The sequence below is a fragment of the Rosa chinensis genome, chromosome 2 (assembly GCF_002994745.2).
Source record: "Rosa chinensis cultivar Old Blush chromosome 2, RchiOBHm-V2, whole genome shotgun sequence".
Classification (NCBI taxonomy): Eukaryota; Viridiplantae; Streptophyta; class Magnoliopsida; order Rosales; family Rosaceae; genus Rosa; species Rosa chinensis.
This window is the reverse complement of record NC_037089.1, coordinates 87131218-87158674: the sequence shown is the minus strand read 5'-3', so window position 1 is coordinate 87158674 and position 27457 is coordinate 87131218. Positions and strand designations below refer to the sequence as shown.

At 39.9% G+C, this 27457-nt stretch overlaps 2 protein-coding genes and 2 long non-coding RNA genes across 9 annotated transcripts; 2 read left to right on the top strand and 2 right to left on the bottom strand.

Annotated features, from left to right (window-relative positions):
* Positions 1–87: 87 nt before the first annotated feature.
* Positions 88–2620, bottom strand: LOC112189537 (lysine histidine transporter 1). 2 transcript variants are annotated; one of them, XM_024328881.2, is made up of 8 exons: positions 2484–2620; positions 2117–2304; positions 1658–2041; positions 1195–1588; positions 986–1091; positions 825–916; positions 656–724; positions 88–581 (listed from the first exon to the last, which is right to left on the bottom strand). In XM_024328881.2, exons 1-8 carry the CDS (start codon positions 2529–2531, stop codon positions 483–485), a joined length of 1380 nt encoding a protein of 459 aa, XP_024184649.2. In that variant the 5' UTR covers positions 2532–2620; the 3' UTR covers positions 88–482. The 2 variants fall into 2 exon arrangements, with proteins under 2 accessions (XP_024184649.2, XP_040369603.1); XM_040513669.1 differs by having other exon boundaries at positions 2117–2348; positions 2484–2510.
* Positions 2621–8872: 6252 nt separating this feature from the next.
* LOC112189411 (lysine histidine transporter 1) lies at positions 8873–11192 on the bottom strand. The gene is made up of 5 exons (XM_040513654.1): positions 10858–11192; positions 10357–10743; positions 9651–10044; positions 9435–9540; positions 8873–9030 (listed from the first exon to the last, which is right to left on the bottom strand). Exons 1-5 carry the CDS (start codon positions 11043–11045, stop codon positions 8873–8875), a joined length of 1233 nt encoding a protein of 410 aa, XP_040369588.1. The 5' UTR covers positions 11046–11192.
* Positions 11193–14836: 3644 nt separating this feature from the next.
* LOC112190358 lies at positions 14837–17733 on the top strand. Of its 5 annotated transcripts, none has more exons than XR_005807265.1 (6): positions 14837–15002; positions 15221–15387; positions 15783–15864; positions 16069–16223; positions 16318–16409; positions 17083–17733. It is a non-coding gene; the product is annotated as an uncharacterized LOC112190358 (long non-coding RNA). The 5 variants fall into 5 exon arrangements; XR_005807264.1 differs by having other exon boundaries at positions 15212–15387; positions 15786–15864; XR_002932372.2 differs by having other exon boundaries at positions 14840–15002; positions 15786–15864; positions 16069–16144.
* A 156-nt stretch (positions 17734–17889) lies between these two features.
* Positions 17890–18270, top strand: LOC112185657. The gene is made up of 2 exons (XR_002930378.2): positions 17890–17947; positions 18052–18270. It is a non-coding gene; the product is annotated as an uncharacterized LOC112185657 (long non-coding RNA).
* The last annotated feature ends 9187 nt before the right edge of the window (positions 18271–27457 follow it).

The following is a 27457-nucleotide window of genomic DNA, read 5'->3' as shown; positions in this document are numbered from 1 at the left end:
TGTTGCATTCTGGTGAGATATTTAGCTTTGGTGAGCTTGGTTGGCAGCCAAGACTGTCATTATCCTGGTCTTGTTTCTATTACCTAACATATAGGAAAAGAAAGATGATGAGTTTTTGTATTCATTAGTCTTAAATTGCAGGTTTTCAGGCAATAATATGTCAATCTCAAAGATAATATTTTCTCCCCTTTTTTGTTATTGTGATTGAACCATCGACAATAGTGCTTTCTTTGTCAGCAAACCAAATCTTCTTCATGTATGATGTGCATTCCTCTGTAACATTGTTCATCAAGTATAAAGCATTATCTGTCATGTGACTAGTCCACAGATCTATTTCTTATTACAACAGTAATTAACAATACAATGGGTAGAACTCTGACAAGAGAGTCGGAAACATGTTTGCGCCTCTTTTATGTTCTTATTAGTTACACATGCCAATGCATTGGATTTCAGGGTGACGACCTGTGCTTGTACTAGTATCTTTAATTGTAGAAATGGTAGTCCTTTGCTTTAAGTATTATATTCCTGAACCCTCCAATAGGTGATAGGATCATGAGCAGGACACCCAGTGTAATGCAAATCTGAAAATGAAGAAGCCAATTTAGAAATGAAGCGGTCTAGTTTAACGTTACAAGCTGAACATGCTTATACATACCCAGTTAATGAACCAAGATAAGCTAAACTTCCGTGGCTTCCTTATGGCTAGCCAGATAACGCAAGGGAGCTGAAGAGGGAAATCAAGTTGAGACCATGACTAAAAATTTGATCTGATTATTTAAAAAGCAAAATGACATCAAGTTAAGCGATAGACTAGATGGACTTACAAAGTATGTTGTTGGCGAAAAAGCAAATCCTCCAAAGAATCCCAGAAGTCCGCCAAAGAAGGGAAAACTGATGCCCACGAACATTGTGAGTGCTGCAGTCAAATGCGACATTATAGTTTCCACTCTTGGCTCAAGCAAGTAATCACATAGCTCTTACTTACCAACATATACATTCCTCGAAATGAAGCGAAGAGTTCTTGTAGGCCTAAAATGCAGTTTCTTTACCAGGACGGTTTCTATCATGTCAAATACTGGCATTGCAAATAGCTGCAAAATGATGCAAAGGAAACCCAAGATTTGATCAAAATCCGCCGATTTATGTATACGACCTTGCATTGATTGATATAGAGAAGAAAGAAGCAGAACAGACCTGATAACCTCCAATAATATGAATAACTACGAACATGTTGGCCGTAATGATGAGCCATGAAGGTTTCTCCAAGGAGATTAGGATGTTGTCCTCGACTTTATTGCCGAAAGTATAAAATCCGATGAGGGCCACCGGGAAATAGCACAAAGCGACCACTGTATAGGCTATGAGCACCCCTCTCCACATAGGCTTCTTGGATGGCTTGTCAGGTGAAGAAGGGACTGTTGCTTGGATCTCCAAAACCACATTATGGCCGGCATAGGCAAACGCAACGTTTCCCAAGGCAGTCAAGAAGTTGAAAACTGTTCCCGATGCGTTATGAGCTGTATACCCATATTCTACATCTGCCTGAACACCCTTATGTATGGAAGCTGTCCATGCGATAGTAGAGTAACTGCATCACAGTTAACTTTTATCTTATCTTTCCTCATTGTCATTGTTTGGGAAAAACTAAATGTGGTACCTTAAACACATGACTGCTGCAGTCAAGGACACGCCGGAAATGGAGCCAAAGTTGGGGAGATGTGCAAGTACAAACTGAGCCGAGGCATAGATCATGATGAAGTAGGTGAGTTTGATCGGGTTCTTGCCTTTGCGAACTATGCTATGCACCTTCTGCAGTGTTGTTCCTCCTGCGACCATATACACAATGTCCACACCAACTTCGCAGACCAGCTGTTGAGGCACCACAATCCACAGACCAAGCTTTTCACCAAAGGCATGTTGACCCAGTTCATGGTACCTATCGAATCGCTTTCCAGGTACCATTTCATGCATCTCAACCATTTGCCATAATGTGAATAAAGTGATGACCCATGATAGTACTAAAGCAACTACACCAGGACCCCTAAAATTCAACAAGGAATTCAAAAATGTGTAGATGGAAGTAAAAAAGTGACTTAATGTTTAGTGTTAAACATACCATCCTAGATTCGACATGGCATAAGGAAGACTTAGGACACCAACTCCAACCATGGAGTTGACGTTATGGAAAGCTGAGTGCCACCAGTTTGCATTCCTTGAGGAAGTGATTGGAAGCCAAGCATCAATTTGCTTCTGCCTCTCTAGCTTTTCATCTATCTGTGATTGCTTCTCTGATTGCTCCTCCATCTGTGGTTTAGTGAAAGTCCACAGTTCTTAAACAAACTCTCAAGCTAAATCCACAATGAAAGCACCGTAAGCTTTATTCTTGATGAGAAAAGTGTGTTCTTGTGGATTAAATGGTTCATCAAAGTGAATCAAAATCTAGTCAAACTTGGCAGGTGTTTATGTATGAAAGAGAGGCTTACATTGCTCGGAATGGAAGAATTTTCGTCGGTTGGAGCTTGAGTTCCCATTGACGCACAGTGTACGTAGGCTTTAGTCGTATTGACTCGTAAAATAAGTGGCCAAGAGAGTTGGAACTTATAACTCTCTTGAAGCTGACATATTTGTTTGCTACTCATATTTGTTTGCTACTCTTCTGTAGGGTAAAATAAGTGGCCAAGAGAGTTGGAACTTATAAGTTATAACTCTCTTGAAGCTGACATATTTGTTTGCTACTCTTCGGCCAGCAAAATATCTCCAAACTAGTGCTAAATAAAAGTAGTATAGAACTTAGTGCTAAATAAAAGTAGTAAGAAATTAATCCTTAAATTTGTTTTCATGTTGGTTGGCCTCGGGTTGCGCCTCAGAGAATTAAAATATACTGTATATGTAACAATCTGCAACAAATATGCAACTTGTTTGAGGACAAGTATGAAATGATAAACAGAGAGAGAGAGTAATGTTTCTGTGAGAATAGAGATTCAAGTGTGTTTATTCATCTCACACAAAGAGGTATTTATAGGAAAATATTACAAGTGTGAAAGCTCAAAGAGTAACTCAATTTGATAACCTCTACATTCACAGCTGCAGCCTTCTATGGTGGCTGTGATGATGATAAAATGCCATGCTTGTTGCCCTTTGGCATAAAGCTTGTCACACAAGTCACAATACCTACATTATACACTCAAGTACCTATTTGTATACATGATATAGACATTTATACTATGACTCATGTTTTGTACATGTGAATCATATATACTACAACACTCCCCCTTGGATATTTCATGTCAAATAGTATTGTTTAGGTCGTGCGCTTCGAAATTGCCTCGTTAAAAACCTTGCCAAGTAATAAAACCCTGTGGGAAAAAACAACCTTGGTCGAAGGAGAAAAAGAGCACAACGCGCGTTTGAGTGTGGAGTATGTAACTGGATACTCCCCCTGATTTAGACTCCCCCTGAAGATCGTGGGAGTTCGGATAGCCTTCTCAATCCGATACTCTTCACATGTTTCTCGAAAGGGGATTTTGGTAACGACTTAGTAAATAAGTCCGCTACATTTTCCTCTGATCGGATTTGATTTACTTCAATTTTCAGAAGTGTTTGTTGTTGCTGATTGTAGAAGAATTTTGGCGATATATGCTTGGTATTGTCCCCTTGATGAAACCTAATTTCATTTGCTCAATACAAGCTGCATTATCTTCGTAAATGCATGTAGGTTCTTCTGTGGTGGACTTCAAACCACAGGTTCCTCGAATGTGTCTATTTACAGACCTTAGCCATATGCATTCACGCACAGCTTCATGTAGAGCAATAATCTCTGCATGATTTGAGGAAGTAGCAACAAGGGTCTGTTTCGTGGATCTCCAAGATATCGCGGTGCTTCCCATGGTAAAGACATAACCTGTTTGGGAGCGACCTTTGTGAGGGTCAGAGAGATACCCTGCATCAGCAAAGCCCATCAAAACATCATTATCATTTTGATGGAGGGGAGGAGGAGAACGTCGGCCACCATGGAAAGTGTCGCCGGCGTTCATATTGCGGAAGGTGGCTTTTTGCCATGTGGGATCTAATCCCATACTTCCGTCCTTTCTTTTCTCCCTGTAGGGATAAAACAAGCCCATATCAATCGTACCTTTTAAGTATCGAAAGATTGTCTTTATACCAATCCAATGGCGGCGTGTTGGCGAGGAACTATGTCGAGCTAACAAGTTCACTGCGAATGAGATATCCGGTCTTGTGCATTGAGCTAAGTACAATAATGCACCTATTGCACTTAGATATGGCACTTCAGCCTCTAATAAGCCTTCGTCCTCATCCTTTGGACGAAATGGATCTTTTCTGGGCTCAAGGCTACGGCTGATCATGGGAGTACTCACAGGCTTTGCTTTATCTTCATTAAAGCGCCTTAGTAATTTTTGAGTATATGCTGACTGATGGATCATAATCCCATCACTACGGTGCTCGAGTTCTATTCCGAGACAAAACCGTGTTTTCCCAAGATCTTTCATCTCAAACTCGGATTTCAAATATTTAGCAGTTTCTTTTAACTCATTTAGAGTTCCAATTAGATTCATGTCATCGACATATACTGCTATAATTGCAAATCCGGAACTTGTTCTTTTAATGAACACGCATGGGCATATTTCATTGTTAATATATCCCTTCCTAATCAAGTAGTCACTTAGACGGTTATACCACATCCGTCCGGATTGTTTCAATCCATATAGTGAGCGTCTCAATCTTATTGAAAACGCGCTCCGTGGTTTAGAGCCATTTGATTTGGGTAATTGAAGTCCATCTGGAACCTTCATATATATCTCTGAATCTAGATCCCCATAGAGATATGCTGTAACCACATCCATAAGCTGCATGTCAAGTTTTTCGGAAACTACCAAACTGACAAGGTAGCGGAACGTTATAACGTCCATTACGGGAGAATATGTCTCCTCGTAGTCGATTCCAGGGCGTTGTGAGAAACCTTGTGCCACAAGGCGGGCTTTGTATCTAACAACCTCATTTTTCTCATTACGCTTTCTAACAAAGACCCATTTATGGCCAACAGGTTTTATATTTGGTGGTGTCAGCATTATAGACCCAAATACCTGTCTCTTTGTTAGTGAATCCAATTCAGTCTGGATCGCATCTTTCCATTTAGACCAATCTGCTCTTCGTTGACATTCTTCAACGGAGCGAGGTTCGATATCATCGTATTCTATAATTCCTTTTGCAATATGATATGCAAAAGCATCATTAATAGTCATAGAATTTCTATCCATCACCCCATGTATACTAGTGTAATTCATGGAGATCTCTCTATTCTCTGGAATTGGTTCTTTTATTGGAGCGTCCTCCAATGATGTCTCTTTGACATAACCATAATCCGGAATATTTTCATGAGAGGGATTAATTGTATCGATGATTAATGGATTATTTTGTGCCAAACTCGCTTTCTTTCTTGGGCGAGAATCCATCGAACCAATGGGCCTCCCGCGCTTCCTGGCGGGAGCCATGGGTCTAGCCACTACATCACCCATATAGGGGACGTTGGCGCCATTCTCATGTATTCTTGAGATGGCATCATGTCCTCTAGTGTTAGGGACATCAATCCTTGCAGGCACATTTGCAGCAGGTATATGTGATCTTGTCACTTTAGCGATATCAGAAAACGCATCAGGCATTGATTCTGCTACGTTCTGAAGATCGAGAATCCTCCGCACTTCTATTTCAGATTGTGCTGTTCGGGGATCAAGATGAGACAGAGTGGGGACAAACCACGACAATTCCTGTCTTTTCTGTTGAACATTACTGTTCATGTCTCCCCCTAATGATGGGAAGACTGTCTCATCAAAGTGACAATCCGCAAATCTAGCGGTAAATAGATCGCCTGTCAAGGGTTCTATATAGCGGATAATGGTGGGAGAGTCATATCCAGTATAAAGACCTAATCGTCTTTGAGGACCCATTTTGGTGCGCTGTGGCGGCGCAATTGGCACATAGACTGCACACCCGAATATTCGTAAGTGTGAGACATCGGGCTCATACCCAGTGACCATCTGGGAAGCAGAAAATGGTTGGGTGGCAGTGGGCCTCAGACGAATAAGCACAGCTGCGTGCAATATTGCATAGCCCCAAGCAGAAATAGGGAGATTGGTGCGCATAACCAATGCTCGAGCAACCATTTGAAGTCTTTTAATGGCAGCTTCTGCGAGACCATTTTGGGTGTGTACATGAGGTACAAGGTGTTCAACCTCGATCCCAATGGACATGCAATAATCATCAAAAGTTTTTGATGTAAACTCTCCAGCATTGTCAAGACGAATTGACTTAATAGGATGATCAGGGTGGTGAGCCCTTAATTTAATGATCTGTGCTAGGAGTTTAGCAAATGCAGCATTTCTCGTGGATAATAGCATGACATGTGACCAGCGTGTCGATGCATCAACCAACACCATAAAATATCTAAATGGTCCGCAAGTTGGTTGAATAGGTCCACAAATATCACCTTGTATTCTTTGCAAGAATGGTATATTTTCTTTAGAGTCCTTTGCATAGGATGGTCTTGATCCTACCTTTGCTAAAGAGCAAGCCTTACAAAACGAATGATATGAAGTAGTTCTTTCGACCAATCTTTGGTTCGTACTTCTTTTCGTTTTGAAGAATGGATGTCCGTGTGAAGTTTTTAATATACGGAGCATCATATCACGACCTGGGTGACCCAAGCGGTCGTGCCAAAGTCTATATGTGTCAGAATCCCATAAATTTTCATTCATGACATGGTTGGATTCAATTACTCTGATAGTGGTTGCATATAATCCACTAGAGCGACACATAAGTTTCTCTAATACTCGTGTATTTCCGTAGTTATTAGAGGTAATGCAAAGGAACTCTTGTCCATTCTCACAATGTGTTTCCACATGAAGATCATTGGCTCTTATATCTTTAAAACTCAATAGGGTTCTTCCAGCCCTAGGAGCATATAGAGCTTCGATGATATTAATATTCGTGCCATTTGGCAACAAAAATTGAGCTGGTCCTCGACCATGAATCAATTGTGATGATCCTGCCATCGTAGTTATTGAAGATCGACTAGGCTTCATCCATAAAAATAATTGCCTGTGTCGTAATATAGTATGTGTGGTGCCACTATCAAGAAGGCATTCCATTTCTCCGGAAAACATACTTGGAATAATATTGCCGGAAAAAGTTGTCCAAAAATTGCCGGAAAAGTTGCCGGAAAGTTGTCCGAAAGTCGCCGGAAAAGTTGTCCAAAAGTCGCCGGAAAAGTTGTCGGAAAGTCGCTGGAAAGTTGTCCGAAAGTCGCCGGAAAAGTTGTCGGAAAGTCGCCGGAAAAGTCGCCGGAAAGTTGTCCGAAAGTCGCCGGAAAAGTTGTCAGAAAGTCGCTGGAAAAGTCGCCGGAAAGTTGTCGGAAAGTTGTCCGACAGATGTGTCGACAGCAGCTCGGCAGCAGCTCGGCAGCAGCTCGGCAGCTGCTAGGCAGGTGGCTCGGCAGCTGCTGCGCAGCTGCTCGGCAGGCCTTCGGCAGATGCTGCGCAGCTGCTAGGCAGGCCTTCGGCAGGTGCTGTCGACAGGACTCGGCAGGAGCGCTCGGCAGCTTTCGGCAGATGCGCTCGGCAGCTTTCGGCAGATGCGCTCGGCAGCTTTCGGCAGATGCGCTCGACAGCTTTCGGCAGATATCGGCAGGACTCGGCAGGGCTTCGACAGCGGTTCGGCAGCGGTCCAAATTTTCCGTTGGCCGGTTCTGGCTGTTTCCGGCCGGTTCTGGAGGTTCTGAAACCGGTTCTGAGCTTCTTGAATCAAGGGCTTTGATATGAGCTAGGGTTTGGAGGTTTTTTGCAAGTTTGAAAAAATGACTTCGATCGGATTATGAACTACCTCTCCTCTTTTCAATTTCGATTCTGATTCTAGAGCAATTTCGTGCTGATAACGTGTTTGAGGACAAGTATGAAATGATAAACAGAGAGAGAGAGTAATGTTTCTGTGAGAATAGAGATTCAAGTGTGTTTATTCATCTCACACAAAGAGGTATTTATAGGAAAATATTACAAGTGTGAAAGCTCAAAGAGTAACTCAATTTGATAACCTCTACATTCACAGCTGCAGCCTTCTATGGTGGCTGTGATGATGATAAAATGCCATGCTTGTTGCCCTTTGGCATAAAGCTTGTCACACAAGTCACAATACCTACATTATACACTCAAGTACCTATTTGTATACATGATATAGACATTTATACTATGACTCATGTTTTGTACATGTGAATCATATATACTACAACACAACTCATATTGATTAATCTTGCATCAATCTTGTATTCTTATGTTTAATTCTTTGTTCTAGTTTTTTTTTTTATAGAATGAGGCCAACAAAGTTCGGCGCTTTCGCTACCACAAGTGGAGGCTCAGGATTCAATCATCATCATTACCATTTCTGTCCCAGTCATGCAACCGATTCAGACATTCGGTGCAGGCCACCAACAAAGTGTCCTAGTCGTTAGTTTAGTTTTTCTGCACCATTCTTCTTCTGGTTCTAATTTCCCAGCTGCTTAGGTTATAATTTGCGGATATTTTGCTGTTGTGTTGCACTTTGGTGAGACCATGAACATTCAATTTGTTGGCCATAAAGAACTAGTAGTCGACAAATATCTATTTCATTGCTGCTGAAAGTGCATAAAAATAGTAAATTTGTAAAGTATATATGCATCACACTCATACAACACAAAATTAAAAAATCAACAACTCTGAGAAGAGGCCTAGAGATATCTCTTCTGCACTTCCTTGTTCAGTTCAGACAAGCCAGATGGAGACCTATTTGGGTATGTCTTCGTTGTCTTATTCGTCACATATGCTTGCATCTATATGTCTGCATTGGATTTCAAGGCCACCAATTTAACCTTTGCTTCTGCAAGCAATTTCAATTGTAGAACTTGTAGTTCTTGGCTTGAAGTATGATACTCCTTAAGCCTCCAATAGGTGATAGGATCATGAGCATGACTCCCAATGTAATGCAAATCTGACATTGAAGAAGCCAATTTTAAGAAATAGAGCTGGTTTAGTTTTAAAGAAGATAACGATACCCGATGAATGTACACATACCCAGTTAACGATCCAAGATAAGCTAAACTTTCGCGGTTTCTTGATGGCAAGCCACATGATGCAAGGGAGCTGAAGGATGACCATGAGTTGAGGGTTGGTGTCATATAAAAAACTTCATAAAAATTGACCTCAAATTATGGGCTGTCTTGGAGGACTTACAAAGTATGTTGTTGGGGAAAAGGCAAATCCGCCAAAGAATCCCAGAAGTCCACCAAAGAAGGGAAAAGTAATACCGACGAACATTGTGAATGCTGCAGTCAAATGTGACATATGAGTACTCTATGTAAATCACATACACATTCTGCCTAGCCTTGTACTTACCAACATATAAATTGCGTGAAATGAAGCGAAGAGTTGTAGTTGGCCTGAACTCTAGTTTCTTTACCAGGACAGTTTCTATCATGTCAAACACTGGCATTGCATATAGCTGCAGCAGAACAAAGAAAAACCCAAGATTTGATCAGAAATCTACTAAGGCCATAGCCTTATGTTCTAGTTTTAGTTCATATAACTAGATAGGAAAGAAGTAAAACAGACCTGATAACTCCCAATAACATGGACAACAACAAACATGTTTGCCATTATGATGAGCCATTCAGGTTTCTCCAATGATATTAAGATGTTGTCCTCAACTTTGTTGCCAAAGGTGTAGTATCCAATGAGAGCCACTGGAAAATAGCACAAAGCCACAACTATGTAGGCTATCACAACACCCCTCCACATAGGCTTCTTCGATGGGGTTTCAGGTGTGGAAGGGATTGTTGCTTGAATCTCCAGAACCACATTGTGGCCTGCATAGGCAAAAGCAACGTCGCCCAAGGCACTGAAGAAGTTAAAGACTGTTCCTGATGTGCTGGGGGCTAAATAACCATAGTCTACATCTGCCTGAACACCCTTATGGATTGAAGCCGTCCATGCAATAGTAGAGTAACTGCAATATTACAATTCAAATAAGTTTAATCTTAATGTTCCCTCATTGTCACTGAGACGAATATAGGACTCCAAAAGCTTAACCTATGACCGAACACTTTATGTCAAGCTAAAATCCTCCCTGCTCATGTATATCCTCACTAATGAGAAGGGAGAGAAATGAAGGGACGGGAGGTTTCAAACACAGAAGCTTTTGCAAACAAGATTTGATACCACATTAGTCAATGGCCCAAAAGCTTAAGGTATTAGTTATCGATGAAGCCAACAATGTATATCAACCAAACATTAGCTAATAAGAGTTAACTGCATGTACCTTAATGACATGACTGCTGCTGCCAAAGACACCCCAGATATGGAGTTGAAGTTGGGGAGATGAGCAAGTACAAAATGAGCAGAGGCAAATATCATGATAAAGTAACTGAGTTTGATTGAGTCTTTCTCGTCTTTATGAACTATGTTATGGACCTTCTGCAGCGATTTTCCTCCAGTGACCATGTACACAATGTCCACGCCAACTTCGCAGATCAGCTGTTGGGGCACCACAATCCAAAGACCAAGCTTTTCACCAAAGGCATGTTGACCCAGTTCATGGTACCTATCAAACCGCTTTCCCGGAACCATTTCATGCATCTCAACCATTTGCCATAATGTGAATAAAGTAATCACCCATGATAATATCAGAATAACTACACCAGGACCCCTGAAAAACAAGGAGTTTTTTTTTTTTTTTTGAAAGGAGTTAACAACTCGATAATTTGATATACAAATTTTTATTTCGATATCAAGTTCATTGGTTTTTTTGGGTTAAACATACCATCCAAGATTAGACATGGCAAAGGGAAGACTGAGGACACCAGCTCCAACCATGGCAGTGACATTGTGGAAAGCTGAGTACCACCATTTTGCATTCCTTGATGAAGTAATTGGAAGCCAGTCATCAATTTCCTTCTGCCTCCGTAGTTGTTCATCTATCTTTCCTTGCTTCTCCGGTTGCTCATCCATCTGTTATTTAGTACAACTCACAATCCACACTTCTTAAACAAAACCACCTAACAGTATTAAATTTTATTTTTGTTGATCGAGAAATTTTGTGTGCTTGATGGCATAGCCTTGAGAAACTTAGGGCGAGTTTTAAACAACAAAAGGCTAATGAAGAACCAATAGTACGTGGTGTTCGTCCCAAATAATAACATCATTTGATGGTGGTGCATGATTGATAAAACTTGAATTTTTTAAAATCAAATCAAACTTCAAGCAGCTAAGAGCAGGGTCCTTAAATAAGATATCAATTCCTCTTTTTGTGTGTTCAAGTCATGCATCAAGTGTATGTCCAATTCTAGAGAGAGTGAGCTTACATTGCTTGGGGCAGAAGAACTATAGTCGGTTGGAGCTTGAATTCCCATTGATAGACCGAGTAGGATGCAACTCTTGGAAGGAAATATTAGAACATGGAACATCAAAATGAATGGAGAGATGAAACATATAATGTACTACGACGCTGAGCTATGAATGTATCGAAAATGACAGAATGTTAAGCTACAGAAAACTCCGCCCTAATCGAAGTTGCTGGCAACTTCATTTGTTTGCTTGTCTTCTGTCTTCTCTATCAAATATTCAATCTGGCCTGCAAAGTCTGTCTCCAAATGCTGATTGAATCAAGTGTTATTATATAATCATATGCTTTAAGCTGTTTTGATGTTGGATTGGGGCTTGAATACCTACCTGCTTATTAAATATTACCAAATGGTCCTTTAAAAAAAAAATTACCAAATGGGTTTTCATTTGTTTCCTGCTTTCTTGAGGCCGTTATGAACTGGTCATTTCTGCATATGGACAATTCCATGCTATATGAGGCCAGAGAATGAGTCCTACACATCCTTTACCACAGCCTTTTTGTTTCCATTTCTAAGGGATCTGTTAATGTATTGACGCTCCATTTCTTTCTTGTCTTATTGAATATATTAGTGCACATGATGTATTGATGTTTTATGTTGCATATCATCTTAGTTTGATGATCCCATGCATTTCAACTGCTTTCCCGTGGCTCATATCATATCAATTTACTGTTTTTTGTTCCGGAGGAAGTTGAAGGAGAAGAAAGTTCGTCTCTGTTGCTGCGTACTCCTGGTAATTAAAGTGATCTCTTATAATTCAAGTGTAACATTTTCGATTCAAATCTTTTGTGCTAACTTCCAGGCCCGGTGTTAATGATTCCAAACTACGAGTGTATACACAGAATTATCGATATATGGAGACTTTGGCTGGCTTGTGTGTGATGGAAGTTATGTGTTGGTTGTTGTAACCTCAAGAGTTGTTAACTTGTTAATAAGAATTCTATATACTCGTGTGTATTTGACAATTGACATCATTCTAATAATTACGAATGCCTTGTTCGCCATATCTGAATCCATCTCCGCCATACCTGATCGCCGCCTGCTTAATAAGACCTTCTCTCAGTCTAAAAAGCTGGGAGAGACAAAGCGAGTTGGGGTTGAGTGTTTATATGTTTCTTTTTTATTCATGAGTTTTCAATTGCTAAAGAAGTTGTATTTCACCATTGCCTTATCGCAGCCCATGTGGAAGCAACTGAAGGTCATGACAGCAGATAACAACTCTGTGGGAATTCTAGCTCGGATGGGAGCAGAAAACAAGCAAATTGCTCCTAATTAAGGTATTAATTATTGCAAAGAAGAGTTACAACGAAGTGATACCATTGCCAAATCGTTACAAAACATATATTCCACATCTGAAAAGGAAACAATAAATTTTTATAAAGGTGTGAGTCACAATCATTTCATGTAAATTCTAAACATTATGTGTGTATATCCAGCAAAAGGCTCAAGCAAAGACATCCATTTGACTCGATTTTTGGTCCTGCTTGGCTAAATATTGCAATATGGTAGGACCTCTTATGTTGATGCAAAAGAGCAGCTTGAAATTCCCAATTAGTTGCCACCGAGCGACTTGACTCTTCCGTACGAATTTAACTCCATCTTCCCTGCTAGTCCTCCCATTCCCAATCGATAGTCATTTGCTATATTAGCACATAATACAAGATTAAGACTTAACAATTGCAAGACATAATTGAAGTGTAGAACTGTAGATTAAGTAATACATCTGTATTAAGTCTATACCAGAACTATAGATAAAGTATGAAATTGAAGAAATTAGGTAGCACAGAGACTGAAAGTTTGGAATACATGCTTGGTGCTTCTTCAAAATTAACCCCAAACAGGTCTGAACTTATCGTACTAATTAATAGAGTATGCAATATATACCAAATGACCAATCTCTTATATATGTAGTATTTGAAACTCCTGAATCCCTGATGTATGATAACCAGGTTTTTAATGAACTACGTACTTTATTTGAAGAAAGAATTGGATGAAAATCTGTGCTCCCTTTGAAATAGAACTTGATTAATAACTCACTGACGTTCCTATTAATGTAGAAAGTATGTCAGATTAGTCATTCCAAGTAGATGAATATTAATAGGGTGAGACTATTGCCACCTTACTATTTTCTTTATTCACCCTATTTGCTCATTACATATGTTTAAGGAAAAGAGATTCGAGAGAGAATGTAGATAGAGAATCGTGTGTCGTATTATTGAGAATAGGAGCCCTATATATAGGGATCACAAGTACATATTCTAATGTTACAAGGAATACTAATCCGGTAGGATTAAGAATTCTAGAATCTTCTCTCCTATTACTACTCCTAGTTTGATATGGCACACTAAGTCGAGTTTCTTTCAACACTCCCCCTTGTGCCGCTACAAACTTGGTGGTGACGTTTCATTCGTTGCCTCGTTAAAAACCTTGCCAGGTAACAAAAACCCTGTGGGATAAAAATAACCCCGGTCGAATGACATAAAGAGCACAACATGTCCTTCACTCTTCGAGATTGAACATGTAGACATCATAACTCCCCCTGATGTCGATATCTCCCCCTGATTGCTACAATCGTGGGAGTTCGGATAATTTTCTCAATCCGATGCTCTTTACATGTTTCTCAAAGGTGGATTTAGGTAACGACTTAGTGAATAAGTCCGCTACATTATCCTCTGATCGGATTTGATTCACTTCAATCTTTAGAAGTGATTGTTGTTTTTGATTATAGAAGAACTTAGGCGATATATGCTTGGTGTTGTCGCCCTTGATGAAACCTAACTTCATTTGTTCAATACAAGCTGCATTATCCTCATAAATGCATGTAGGTTCATCTGTGGTAGACTTCAGACCACAACTTCCTTGAATATGTCTAATTACAGACTTTAGCCATATACATTCACGAACGGCTTCATGTAGAGCAATAATCTCTGCATGATTCCAGGAAGTAGCAACAAGGGTCTGTTTCGTAGACCTCCAAGATATCGCAATGCTTCCCATGGTAAAGACATAACCCGTTTGAGAGCGACCTTTGTGAGGGTCAGAGAGGTACTATGCATCAGCAAAACCCATCAAAACATTGTTATCGTTTTGATGGAGGGGAATAGGATGAGGCCGGCCACCATGGGCGGCGGCTGCGCTGGCGGTGACAACATGGCCGACGATCATGTTATGGACGGCGGCTGCGCTGGCAGTGATAACATGGCCGACGATCATGTTATGGACGGCGTCCACTACAAGAAAAGTGTCTATTCATAGCATTTAGTAATAGCGTTTTTACTAAAAGTGCTATTAATTCAATTAATAATAGCTGTTTTCTTTGTAAACGCTATGAAAGAAGTTTAAAATGAGTAAAATACGGGAGCGGGATTCTAAAAGTGAAACGCGGGCTTCAAAATTGCAAAGCGCCACATCTCCCTCGTTTATAAAATTAAAACTATTTTCAACTTTGTATAAGAAAACACTTTAACTTAACCCTTCCACTCTTCGAGTCCTCCAGTCTCCTCCCTGAGTCCTCACATCTCTTTTCTCGTTCTATCTTTCTTCCTTTCTATCATGGAACATAATGGTAAATCGTCTTCCATTCTCCGTGTTTTCTTCTTTGTTTCCTCTATGTTATGGGTGATTTGGATTTAGGGAAATCAATTGGGGATTCATTTTTTAGGTTTCGAGAGTTTGAAATTGGGGGCTACGGTTTCGGTTTCTCAATTTGAATTTTGTTAACTGTTATCTTGTATATATGTTTGATTAATCTTAGTCTGGAGATATGATTAAAAGCATTAGCAGGACAACGAGCATCTTGGAGGCGCAGTTCGTGATGGCGAAGACGTCAAGGTGTCGGATCTTGTCAGCGACGGCTACTCCATTGCCCAGAATATAACCTGAGCCCTTTGTCAAATTGAATTACTGCAAACTTTTCTTGATCTCCGCATATGGCGACACCTAAATCATAGGTATTTTTTTTGTAACTTCCTCCTCTTTTTTTTGTCTCTCTTAAAGAAGAAACTTTTAAAGTTCAATTTCTTATGTTTCTTCTCAATCGAAACCCAAATTAAGTTTTTGAGCTGAAACTTTATTCTTAACAATTTCATTTAGATTTGGGTAATTGTAAACGATATAAGTTCTTGACTAACATTCCATATGAGTATAAATACATAATAGATTTGACTAACATGCAATAAGATTTATCTATCTTCATATGATTTAGGAGTGAATTCAAGAAAGATACGCATGTTTTTAGTTTGAAACTCATACGTGAATGGGGATGAGATTGGGCATATATATCTGTAGTCTCATTCTATTAAGTTTAATGTATGAAAACTATTTGCAAATTTGTTGCTTGTACCAGCAGTCTTCGTTTCACATTGTGCGGGCTATGCGGAATTTTCCTGTTGCTTGATTGTGCTATCAAAGTTTTGGACACACCGGAGGTAGAGGTTGATTTATCATTGAAAAATACAATATACGTTTAGTTGTTCTTGGAGTGCTAACTTGCAGTGCATGGAGTTAGGAAGTCTTGTGTAGTTGATAAATTAATATTTGAATTATTTGATGTGGTTGTTCTTTGATAAATAGGCAAAAGCTTGAGGTGTATTTCATGAGCAGTTGACTCCCACTTTTTGCTTGCTCCCCAGGTTTCGGTTGCTCATTTGTTCCATTCGTACCTGCTGCTTGCATTCTCATAAATACCCACCTACTTAGTGATCTTGGGTGAGTTTCTTCACTAGCATACATATAGATATCTAAAAGCATATGCAAACACAGAATGTGGAAGCCTGCAAAACTAGAGGTTAGCATTTTATAATGCTTTGTCATTCTGCCTGTAAGCTATTGACAGATGACTGAACACCTCTCTTTTCTCTCACTTCCTTCCACTTGTGCAGGAAATTGCTATTGCTGTTTCTACCCTGAATAGCCAGTTGAAGAAATTCTTAATCCATATGCGATATTCCCTCAACCAGAGGAAAACTTTAAGGTAATACCAATCACTTTTTCTTTTGTTGTTCTTTTGTTACAATGTACTCCAATTACTTCAGAAAGCTATTAGGTGGACAGAAAACTAAAAAAAAAAAAAAATTTGCTACATGTAATTTCAAAAATAGTGATTGTATTTTTGCATATCAGTGTTGCCTTTGCATATCAGTGGGGTGTTTAATGATATAATAATGCATATGGAGTTATGCGGTTACTTCCAAGGATAATTCTCCATTGCATTCAATATCTTAATTTATACCATTGTACCTGTTAAGCTGCACATGCTTTCAGGATTGTTTTCTTTACTTTCATAGTTGGTCACAGAGGTGCTGAGTTTAATTACAGTTCAGATTGCTTAGTTTAAACCAACTAAGCTTCGGGATGCCGATTTATTGTCTCATACTATGATATCACATTGCCAAGTTCTTTGCCACACTTCCAGTATCTTATTTATGCACTCTGGGACGCTTTTTGACAAAAGATGTGATAGCAGATGACCTATAATTTATTATAACTTGGCAACATACTCCTTCACTTATCTATGAAGATGCTACCTCTGTTGATGCATGAGACTGTTGTTTGTGTGACATCTTTTTGTTGATGATGCACAACATTTTGGTCAATTTTGTTCTTTGACATGGATACGACTGATTGTGGTGTGCTTTTGATTGTAGGCAGGGTCTGACTTGGGCCCAACTGATGCATTTGGTAGAGCAAGAGAAAATACTATGTGGGGCGTCTCTCTTATGATCGGTTACCTTGGGTATATTCTGGACATTTCCTTTATGGTTATGCTTTTTTGTATTTTTTTTGTCATTAGCTGTTGAAATAAACGTTAAATGGCCTTCAATTAAAACATATGAATTTATTCTACTTACATATCCAGTTATTGTAATAAGTTATTACTTTTGTTTCTACGCATGCTATTGAAAGTAGTTCCTCCTTTTTTGATACTCACACCTCACCTAGGACGGAAGTGAGATCCCTATAATGCTAGATCAGATTGCTAGGATAACTATGACATAGGATTATATGTCCCCTAGTGTGCTAAATTGTTGCAATATTTTTATGGTTCCTTACAGAGGTAAAATTATACCAAAAAAGTAAGTTGAAAGTTACGCTTTCGTAATACCACCATGTTTGTTTGTTTTTCCTTCTTATCATGATCTTGAGTTTGGTTTTAATTTGTTTTTCCTGGTTTTTTTTTTTGGCGTTTCCAGTTTATGTTTGGTTTTGTTCTTGAGTTCTTGTTATAATGCATTTAGTGCTCTCACTCTTTTTTATATGTGGATTGTTTAATGTGTTGCAATTGGGGCTTTGTTTTGCTTTGTTGCTATAGAATTCTAATATGGCAGAGGAATATATATTTAGTAATTTGTCTTGTTGAGAAATGATTAATGTAGTAACATTACATGCTGATAGAGGTTGTTTTTCTAATCAGGTAATAGAGGTTGCTGATAGAGCTACATTGTATTGAAGATGCTATTGGGACTACAATAGCTTGGCCATCTGACAAAGTTGTTATGCTTTGAAAATCTAGTCAGTTTTGGTCATGCCCTATCTAATTAATCATGCTGCTACTTGTGATGGATTAGGACACTTTTCAACTTCTCTAATCATGATTTTTGTCTTCTGTTTTGTAGCAGTCCAATATTGGTGAAGATGATGACCTCCCTCAATTCAATAGCAATGTAGTAAATTAGTTATTATGTTTTTGCAGTTTGTTAAATTTTAGTAAGTAGTCCATAATGGACCTAGACACAACTTGTTGGTTGGACTAGTTTTTGAATTTCTTGTATGCTACAAATTAATTATGTATCATTTTGAACTATTAAATGAATTATTTTGTTTATGGCTGTCAATTTTCAGTTGAACACAAACATTTAGATGATATCATTGAAATGCTATAATAAGTGTACAGAGACAATTGACAAAATGCTATAAACGTTATGGAAAACTAATAGCATTTTAACAACGCTATGGAAAATATTTTTATAGCAATTTGGAAATGCTATGAATAATAAACTAATAGCATTTTAAAAACGCTATGGAAAATACTTTTATAGCAATTCGGAAATGCTATGAAAAACTAATCAATAGCATTTTTTAAACGCTATGCTTACAGACTTATAGATAGCGTTTATGGGAAACGCTATCTAAAGCAGCAGACCTACCATAGCGGGGGCTGTCATAGCGTTTTCTATAACGCTATGACATGATACGATAGCGTTTTTTGGCCGCTATAGATGATTGTTTGTGGTGTAGTGGTCATTCCTCTTCTTTCTGTAGGGATAAAATAGGCCCATATCAATCGTACCTCTTAGGTATCGAAAGATTGTCTTTACACCAATCCAATGGCGGCGTGTTGGCGCAGAGCTATGTCGAGCTAACAAGTTCACTGCGAATGAGATGTCTGGTCTTGTGCATTGAGCTAAGTACAATAATGCGCCTATTGCACTCAAATAGGGTACTTCAGCCTCTAATGGTTATTCGTCCTCATCCTTTGGACGAAACGGATATTTTCCTGGCTCAAGACTACGACCAATCATGGGAGTATTCACAGGCTTTGCTTTATCTTCAAGAAAGCACCTTAGAATTTTCTGAGTATATGCAGACTGATGGATCAAAATCCCATCACTACGGTGCTCGAGTTCTAAACCGAGACAAAACCGTGTTTTCCCAAGATCTTTCATCTCAAATTCGGATTTCAAATATTTAGCAGTTTCCTTTAACTCATCTAGAGTTCCAATTAGGTTCATGTCATCGATATAAACTGCTACGATTGCAAATCCGGAACTTGTTCTTTTAATGAACACGCATGGGTATATTTCATTATTAATATATCCCTTCCCAATCAAGTGGTCATTTAGACTGTTATACCACATCTGTCCGGATTGTTTTAATCCATATAGTAAGCATTTTAATCTTATTGAAAACACGCTCCGTAGTTTAGAGCCACTTGATTTGGGTAATTGAAGTCCATCTGGAACCTTCATATATATATATATATATATATATATATATATATATATCTCTGAATCTAGATCCCCATAGAGATATGCTGTAACCACATCCATGAGCTGCATGTCAAGTTTTTCGGAAACTACCAAACTGACAAGGTAGCAGAACGTTATAACGTCCATTACGGGAGAATATGTCTCCTCGTAGTCGATTCCAGGGCGTTGTGAGAAACCTTGCTCCACGAGGCGGGCTTTATATCGTACCACCTCATTTTTCTCATTACGCTTTCTAACAAAGACCCATTTATGGCCAACAGGTTTTACATCTGGGGGTGTCTGCGTTATAGGCCCAAATACCTATCTGTTTGCTAGTGAATCCAATTCAGCCTGGATCGCATCTTCCCATTTAGGCCAATCCGCTCTTCGTTGATATTCTTCGACAGAGCGAGGTTTGATATCATCATATTCTATGATGCCTTTTGCAACATGATATGTGAATGCATCATCAATTGCCATAGAATTTCTATCCATCATCTCATGTACACTAGTGTAATTCATGGAGATCTCTCGATTCTCTGGAATTGGTTCTGACATTGGAGTGTCCCCCAATGATGTCTCTTAGACATAAGCATAATCCGGAATATTCTCATAAGATGGATTATTTACATAGATGATTAATGGATTATTTTGTGCCAAACTCGCTTTCTTTCTTGAGCGAGAATTCATAGAACCTATGGGCCTCCCGCGCTTCCTGGCAGGAGCCGTAGGCCTAGACACAACATCACCAAGGGTGGGGATGTTGGCGCCATACTCATGTACAGTTGAGGTGGCGTCATGTCCTCTAATTTTAGGGACATCAATCCTTGCAGACATGTTTGCAGCAGGTATATGTGATCTCGTCACTTTAGCGATATCAGAAAACGCATCAGGCGTCGATTCTGCTATGTTCTGAAGATCGAGAATTCTCCGCACTTCAATTCCGGACTGTGCGGTTCGGGAATCAAGATGAGACAGAGTGGGGATAGACCACGACAATTCCTGTCGTTCCTGTTGAACATTTATGTTCTTATCTCCCCCTAACGACGGGAAAACTGTCTCATCGAAGTGACAATCCGCAAATCTAGCAGTAAAGAGATCGACTGTCAAGGGTTCTAAATAGCGGATAATCGTTGGAGAATCATATCCAACGTAAATGCCTAATCGTTGTTGAGGACCCATTTTGGTGCGCTGTGGCGGCGCAATAGGCACATAAATTGCACACCCAAATATGCGTAAGTGTGAGACATTAGGCTCATACCCAGTCACCATCTGGGACACAGAAAAGGGTTGAGTGGCAGTGGGTCTCAGACGAATAAGCACAGCTGCATGAAATATTGCATAGCCCCAATCAGAAATAGGGAGATTGGTGCGCATTACCAATGCCCTAGAGACCATTTGTAGTCGTTTAATGGCGGCTTCTGCGAGACCATTTTGGGTGTGAACATGAGGAATTGAATGTTCAACTTCAATCCCAATGGATATGTAATAATCATCAAAAGTTTTTGATGTAAACTCCCCAGCATTGTCTAACCTTATAGACTTAATAGGATGATCAGGGTGATGAGCCCTTAGCTTAATAATCTGGGCTAGGAGTTTAGCAAATGCAGCGTTCCTAGTGGACAATAGCATGACATGTGACCAACGTGTCGATGCGTCAACCAACATCATAAAATATCTAAATGGTCCGCATGGTAGTTGAATAGGTCCACAAATATCACCTTGGATTCTTTGCAAGAATGGTATATTTTCTTTAGTGTCCTTTGCATAGGATGGTCTCGATCCTAATTTTGCTAAAGAACAGGCTTTGCAGAAAGAATGATGGGCTTTAGAAACAACCAATGAGGATTTTGGTTGAGCCACGAAGTCACAATGGACTTTAGAAGTAAAATTTGGAGACAAATAAGCCTTGGTGGCGTCAATGCCACCCTGAGGCCGCAGGGGGATGGCGGCACAGGCCAAGGATGGCCGGATTTGGGGGTGAACGGCGCCGTGAGGCCCAGGGGGGCCTTCGGTGTCCAAAAACCTATTTTTACTTCTTTTCGTTCTGAAAAATGGATGTCCGTGCGAAGTCTTTAATATACGGATCATCATATCACGAACTGGATGTCCCAAACGGTCGTGCCAAAGCCTATATGTATCAGAATCCCATAAATCATCTCTCATGACATGGTTGGATTCAATGACTCGAATAGTGGTTGCATACAACCTACTAGATCGACACATAAGTTTCTCTAAGACCTTTTTATGTCCGTAGTCATTAGAGGTGATGCAAAGGAACTCTTGTCCATTCTCACAATGCGTTTCCACATGAAAACCATTGGCTCTTATATCTTTAAAACTCAATAGGATTCGTCCTGCCCTAGGAGCATAAAGAGCTTCGGTGACATTTGAAATTGTGCCATTGGGCAACATAAATTGGGCTGGTCCTCGACCATGAATCAATTGAGATGACCCAGCCATCGTAGTCACGGAAGATCGAGATGGTGTCATCCATAGAAATAGCTGTCTATTTCGAAGGATAGTATGTGTAGTTGCACTATCCACGAGGCATTCTAGCTCTCCGGGAATCATACTAAAAAATAATAAAGTTTGAAATTAAAAAAATAAATCGAGACTTTATTAATAATAGCCAATGATTACATCAAAATTTCTTGATCAAAATCTAATCCAACATAAAAATCAAACCGTAGACAAATCGTAGTCACTTAATCTGTTCGGTAATTTCAATTTAGTTGTGACCAGGTAAGGTAAGGCGAGATTTTGGTGGAACGTTGCTCACTTTTAAAACCGTTCTCTCATATCAAACCTTTTCTAGACATCACAAGTACTCTTGAGTACGCCTAGAGGGAAAAAGTTAATACAAAAAGTTATTTTATTGATTTAAGGCATAATTGCCTTTACATAATGCTTGGAAATATAAAGGACTACACTAATCAAAATCTGCAGCATCCTTGTGCAATTCTTTGTCAGATTTGAAGTCCGCTATGGTGAGATTGACGTTGGCATCATCATCAACATCTTCTTCTTCTTCGGCAAGATAGGCTTCATGCTCTTTAAAGTCTCTATATGCCTTGTAATGCGCAGCTAATTGTTTGCTTGCATTGCATTGCTTGAACCAATGCTCACTTGATCCACATCGATGACGCATGTTGTGATTTCCTCCCCTTAATTGAGGTGCATTATTTGCACTTGGGTGGCGTCCTCTAGAGGAGTTGGCGCCATTCCCACGGCCTTGGGTGGCTCCTCCACGTCCTGGAGCCCCACGGCCTCCTCTCCCATGTTGCCATGTATTGCCACGTGTTCGTCCTTCATTCTGACGATTACCTTCCTTTGTAGGGCAGTTATACGGACCAAAACGTCCGTTGTGTCCCTTAATTTTAGGGTTCCGCTCCTTGCCCCCTCCTTTGGGTGCATTATTATAATTCGCCTCTTGAACGTTCTTAGTTCCTATAGGCCTTGAATGAATTCCTCACGAGAATATTATCATGTTTCTCAGCTACAAACATCACATTAATTAGCTGATGAAACCTCGTGATCCGTCTAGTATTGTATTCAGTTCGATATTGCCTGGATAGCAAAATAGCTGAGACGGGGAAGGTGGAGAGAGTTTTCTCAATTAGTTCTTACTCTGTGACAAGTTCTGAACATGGTTTTGAGGAGCAAAAATTCTAAATTATATTCAGCTACAGACTTGAAATCGGCGAATCGTGGATTGCCCCATTGAACTTTCAAGTCAGGGAGGAGGGTATCCTTAACATTACCAAAACGCTCTTCTAGCACAACCCATAATTCTCTAGCTTCCTTGATTGCCATGTACTCCAATCGGAGTGATTTATCCATGTGACGCCTCATCAAGATGAGTGCGGTGGCATTATTCGTAGCCGTACGCTCAAATAAGAGGTCGGGATTTGGTGCCTAAATTACGGGAATGATCCCTTTTGAAGTGAGGTTGTTCTCAACATCCGTGACCCAACTATGATATTCGGAGCCAGTTGAGTCAAGCATAGGAAAGTCAAGCTTTGGCTTTGACATCCTGAAATAAGAAGAAGAAATATATTAGTTTCAAAGTTTAAAACTTCCATGACAACTAATAAATAATAAGATTTCCGAGCTATGCTACCAAGAAATCGATTTCCAAGAATGATTGGATTAGACTGAAATAATGATGTTTATATGGTCGTTTATCGATGCTTACGGACGCTCTTAGTCTGAAGTCTTACGAACTCTTTTAGTTCGTTAATTGCGTGAATCCTCACGATTCCGTTTTCAATGATCGAACCCACGTTATAAGAAAGGTGGGATGTAGAAGGAAGAGAGGCTTTCAAGTCCCCGAAGAAAAATAAGGACAAATTAAATTCGGAAAGCGGGAACTTTAATGTTAATACTTACTTGGTTGGCGCGGTCGCAGGGTCGCCGGAGTGTCGCGGGGTTGCGGTGTCGTGAGAATGCAAAGCCGCGAGAATGCGAGGCTGTGAGGATGCTGAGCCACGAGGATGCGGTGTCACGAGAATGCAGAGCCGCGAGAATGCGAGGCCGCGAGGATGCGGAGTCGCGAGGACAGGAGAGCGTTTGCGGGAGGAGCGAGCGCGCACGAGGGTACTATTCTGATATCACGCGGAAGTGTCGCGGTGTTGCGGGAATGCCGAGAGACCGCTGCGGAGATGTCGCGAGGTCACTGCAGAGATAACGTGGGGCCGCGAGGACGCTGCGGAGATAACGTGGGGCCGCGAGGACGCTGCGGAGATGTCGCGGGGTCGCTGGTGAGTAGCAGTTTGAGGGCAGGCAAGCGCGCGTGAAGGTAGAACGCAAGCAGGGCTTGTGGGCGCTACTGGGGCAGCGAGGCTAACCTGGTAGAGTTAGCATTGAGTTGCGACGCGGGGGCTGCGGGGGCAGCAGTAGCGCAGTCAAGGCTAATCCGGTGGAGCTTGATTAATTTCTGGGGTTTTGGTTTCTAAAGCTAAGACTAGGGCTCGTGCTGATAACGTGTTTAAGGAAAAGATATTCGAGAGAGAATCGTGTGTCGTATTATTGAGAATAGGAGCGCTATATATAGGGATTACAAGTACATATTCTAATGTTACAGGGAATACTAATCCGCGTAGGATTAGGAATTCTAGAATCTTCTCTCCTATTACTACTCCTAGTTTGATAAGGAACACTAAGTCGATTTTCCTTCAACAACATCCTATATTTTAATTTTAATTATTAGATTTACCTATCTAACCCATTTCTCTTTCCGGAAATATCCTTATATGACATATCCAATTAATTTTTTTTTAACGAAATGTCTCATTTAATTTGTATCAATGTTTGTCTATTTCCATTTTAAATTTTTTTTTCTTTTAGTTTCAATTTTGTCTATTTCAATCTATATCAAAAGATTAGTAAGTCAACAACTATAGCAATGAAGAAGAGATTGATTTTTTTTTCCTGTGTTTTAATATTTTACTTTGGGTGTTCACAAAGGGTATGACAAAGATTTTAATAATCTAAGTTAACACCAATGATTTTGTGAACTGAATAACAAATTAACAATGAGAATGCAACAAAAAAAAAGTAATAAATTCAAATTTTGGTGCAGAAGATGAAGATTAATGTTATCCAATGACTACTTAATTATCTAGTTAATTGATTTTTTTTTTTTGATTGGGGGAGGTTAGCGTTAGAAAGTTAGCAACACACACACCCTTCGGGGGGTATCCCAGCAGAGCCAAACTAATCCCTTCCGAACGCCACGGGGCAATAAGCACCCATTAGCTAACTACCAAGGCCTCATAGGGATTCGAAAGCCAGACCTGATGGGACCTTTTACCACCCCACTATCCCTAGTGGTTAATTGGTTTATTTATTTATTTAGAAAATTAGTATACTTAATAGTCATCTTACAATTGTGTAATATAGTCTTTCAATAATTCAAATATTTGTATTATGAACTAAAACATTATAGGGTGGCAATAGCCGCACCCATATTCATAATCAAATTTTTATTTTGGGTTTTTTACTTCAACAGTGTCTGAACTCTTCGAGGACTTTTGAAATGATACCTGAACTTTCAAAGTTATCAATGTGATACCAAAACTCATTTTTTTGTATCAACGTCATACCTGCGGTCGATTTCCGTCACAGAACCGTTAACTATGACCACGTGCCCAGCACGTGAGGCACAAAATAAGGGTAAAAATGACACTTCCCACTTCCTTTAGTTCTTCACGGGGTTTTTTTACTTCAACAGTGTCTGAAATCTTCGAGGACTTTTGAAATGATACCTGAACTTTCAAAGTTATCAATGTGATACCTGGACTCATTTTTTTGTATCAACATCGTACCTGCGGTCGATTTCCGTCACAGAACAGTTAACCATGACCGCGTGCCTAGCACGTGAGGCACTTAATGAGGTTAAAAGACTAATTTACCCTCAAAAGTATTGTTTTTTATTTTTATTTTTCTTTCTTTCTTTCTTTCTTTCTTTTTTTCTTTCTTGTTTTTCTTTTTCGACTTCTTCTTCTCTCTGATTTGTCCGCTCCGATTGGAAGCCATGGCCGTAAATTAGAGCTCACCTTCTCTCTCAACCACCCAACCCTTTCCAAGCACTGCCTGACTACAACCACATTAAACTCAGCTAGATCGATATATATGGCTACTTTGCAAAAATTCAAGCTCCTCGCCACTCAATGCCCCGTCGTCACCTGAAGTCCCACGCGCAGCCCATCCGCCAGCCCTGCATCCACCTCCGTCGCCGTAAAACCCTCATATTGTTCCTCACCTGCCCCAACCGCTGCCGATTGCCTCACCAGAGTACCTCGTCCGATGCTCCCACTAAGTACTGATATTACAGCCGCAAATAACCAAAGGTCGGTTCTTTTTTGGACAAATTGATTAGAAGCTGGAATCAGTGAAATGATCATTGCCCCATTGTTCGATAAATCATATACAAATAGATATAGTTATACACAGACACGCAGTCGCGGAAAAATCAGTTTTGGGTTTTCTCCCATCATCACCATCCTTCGCCTTTTTGCCGCTGTTGAGAGAGAGACTCTCAGTCTCCTTCACTTTTGCAGATTTTGATTCAATTACAAAGACACGGACTATTTTTGAAATTCATGAACTTATGTTGTGATGTTAGTTGCGGTGAGGAAACCGAGTGCCACCTCCTTCATATCTTCAGCAAGCTGCACAAGAAGGTCTAGATTGCAGCAGACCATATTCTCTCTCTCTCTGATCCCTCTATCTGAAATCTCAAGTAAATTCCAAGTCTCATATCTAGAGGCCTAGAGTTGTGAAACTGTCTACACCGCTCCGGCCTGTAATAAATTCAGAGAAGCAAAGCCGTCAAGCAAGCTGTGCTTGGAGAACACCGACGAGATGGAGTCTCCGGTGGTGTCCGTCCATTAGAGAATTGGATTCAAGTTTTTCTTTGGGTTTTGCATTTTGCTAGGAAATGTCATCATCCCATCTGATTGCATTTTGCAGATGAAAAAGGAAATAGAAATGGAGAAGAAGAACTGAAGGTATGACGGGACACTTGAAGAACTAAAGGAAGTGGAAAAGGTCATTTTTACCCTTATTTAGTGCCTCACGTGCTGGGCACGTGGTCATAGTTAATGGTTCTGTGACGGAAATCGACCACATGTACGACGTTGATACGAAAAAATGAGTTCAGGTATCACATTGATAACTTTGAAAGTTCAAGTATCATTTCAAAAGTCCTCAAAGAGTTCAAACATTGTTGAAGTAAAAAACCCTCATATACTTTTGAGGGTAAATTAGTCTTTTAACCTCATTAAGTGCCTCACGTGCTGGGCACGTGGTCATAGTTAACGGTTCTGTGACGGAAATCGACCGCAGGTACGACGTTGATACGAAAAAATGAGTCCAGGTATCATATTGATAACTTTGAAAGTTTAGGTAAAGTCCTCGAAGAGTTCAGACATTGTTGAATTAAAAAACCCTTTTATTTTTTATGTTTTCCGAAAAAGTAAATATTTCATACTCTGTTAACGAAGTGGTTAGAGCACCCACTACCTATGTACGAAGTCATGAGTTTGAG